Source organism: Microtus ochrogaster, unplaced genomic scaffold (assembly GCF_000317375.1).
Source record: "Microtus ochrogaster isolate Prairie Vole_2 unplaced genomic scaffold, MicOch1.0 UNK87, whole genome shotgun sequence".
NCBI classification, from domain to species: Eukaryota; Metazoa; Chordata; class Mammalia; order Rodentia; family Cricetidae; genus Microtus; species Microtus ochrogaster.
The window spans coordinates 556,387-558,022 of NW_004949185.1; the positions used below are offsets into that span (position 1 = coordinate 556,387).

General features: G+C 55.3%; 1 protein-coding gene across 1 annotated transcript in view; it reads right to left on the reverse strand.

Moving 5' to 3' along the window:
• Nrm (nurim) overlaps positions 1-1,343 on the reverse strand; it is a 4,208-nt gene extending 2,865 nt beyond the window's left edge. The window contains exon 1 of the mRNA XM_005370750.2: positions 500-1,343. Within this exon, the coding sequence (XP_005370807.1) occupies positions 500-632 (133 nt within the window). The 5' untranslated portion in view covers positions 633-1,343. The remainder of the gene's footprint in view (positions 1-499) is intronic.
• Positions 1,344-1,636: the final 293 nt, after the last annotated feature.

The window sequence follows — 1,636 nt, forward strand, 5'->3', positions numbered from 1 at the left end:
CACACACACACACACACACACACACACACACATACACACACACACAGAGCAAGGTTGGAGAAATCGCCTTTGGTGTAGTTTTCTTTTTTGTTTTTCTGAGGCAGGGTCTCTCTACATACATAACCCTTACTCAATAGACCAGGCGGGCCTTGAACTGAGAGATCGCCTTGCCTCTGCCTCTGGAATGCTAGGATTAAAGGTGTGAGCTACCACGGGCCCACTGTCGCGGTTTTCTAATGTTTCCTCCTTTCATCTTTCCCGTTCCTAGTTCTCCCCACAAACGCTACCCCCACTGCGCCCTTACTCGGTCAGTCCTCACTCCCCAGCTTCTACACAGGACGGACTAATCTTGGAGATTCTGATTTAGCCTTCTGTTCCCTTCCCGTTGGCGCCTCGCAGTTTTGGCCTTTCCCTGTCATTTGTTTCCACGCCCCGCCCTCTCCACGCTGCGCTGGCTCCTCCTCTCCGCTTCGGCTTGCCCAGGATCCCTGCGGCTCACCCGGACCACCGGACTCCGGGATCCCTCCGAGCAGCGGCCGCAGGGAGGTGAAGCGCACGAACTCCACTCCGGTGCCAAAGGCCAGGATGAAGGAGGCGAGGGCCGCCGGGACCAGCAGCAGCGCCGGGGCCATGGCGAGCGCCTAGGAGCTTGCGGAGGAGGCGGGCTCGGGGTTCCCGCGGCTTCTGGCCCCGCCCAGGTCCCGCCTTCGTGGGGTGCTGGCCTCAGGGTGGAGACCGCGAGAGGCGCGTCATAGCGCGGAGCCTGGAACCCTAGTCGTCGTCAGGGCAGCGGCTCTGCAGCCACCCGCGTGGGTCGAACCTCAGTGCGGCCGGTGTTCATGTGGAGTGGAAAGTGAAGACAGAGCCTCCCTTGCGTGCAAACCAGACCTCAGTCCCTGGTCTGCTGGGGTTGCAGGGTCGTTTTAGAGCTGTTCGTGATGGTTTGTGCCTGTAATTCCAGTACTCAGAAGGCTGAGGCAGGGAGATTTAAAGTTAGCTTAGACTGCACATGGAGACCCGGTCCAAAAGGGCCATAAGAAATAAAAAAAGACCAGGTGGTGAAAGGATCTGTCCCCACTGTAGCTATCCGAGTACATGGTCCTCAGAAGACACGAACTTATTCCTTTAGTTTACAGATAGAGCAGGGCCAGGGAGATAAAAAATACCCAAGACAAGCAAAGGCAAGGCCCCCAAGTTGAGGGATAGAGGAACATCCTAGCAGCACCCAGCCTGGGCGCTCCCACAGCCTCTGGATCAAACTGCCATGCATTGTAAAGCGCATTTCCTCCCCACCCTGCGCTCGGCTTGGGAAATTTGTACTGAGTGGGTTGCGTCCGAAATAATCAGTCTTTTTGAGTTTTGAGGAGGTTCTGTCTGCATACTGCTCTCTCCACTTATTTAAATAGCAGAATCTTCATGTAGCCCAAGCTAGTGTCAAACTTGGCAATTATGTAGCTGAGAATAGTCTTGAGCTGATTGATGTTCCGGCCTCTGCCGCCAAGTGCCAGGATTGCACTGGAGCACCACCTGCGGTTTCTCTTTATCCTGCTTCACCCTTAAAAACATTCATAATTCAAGACCTAGAAGGGGGGGGGGCTGGAGAGATGGCTCAGAGGTTAAGAGCATTGCCTGCTCT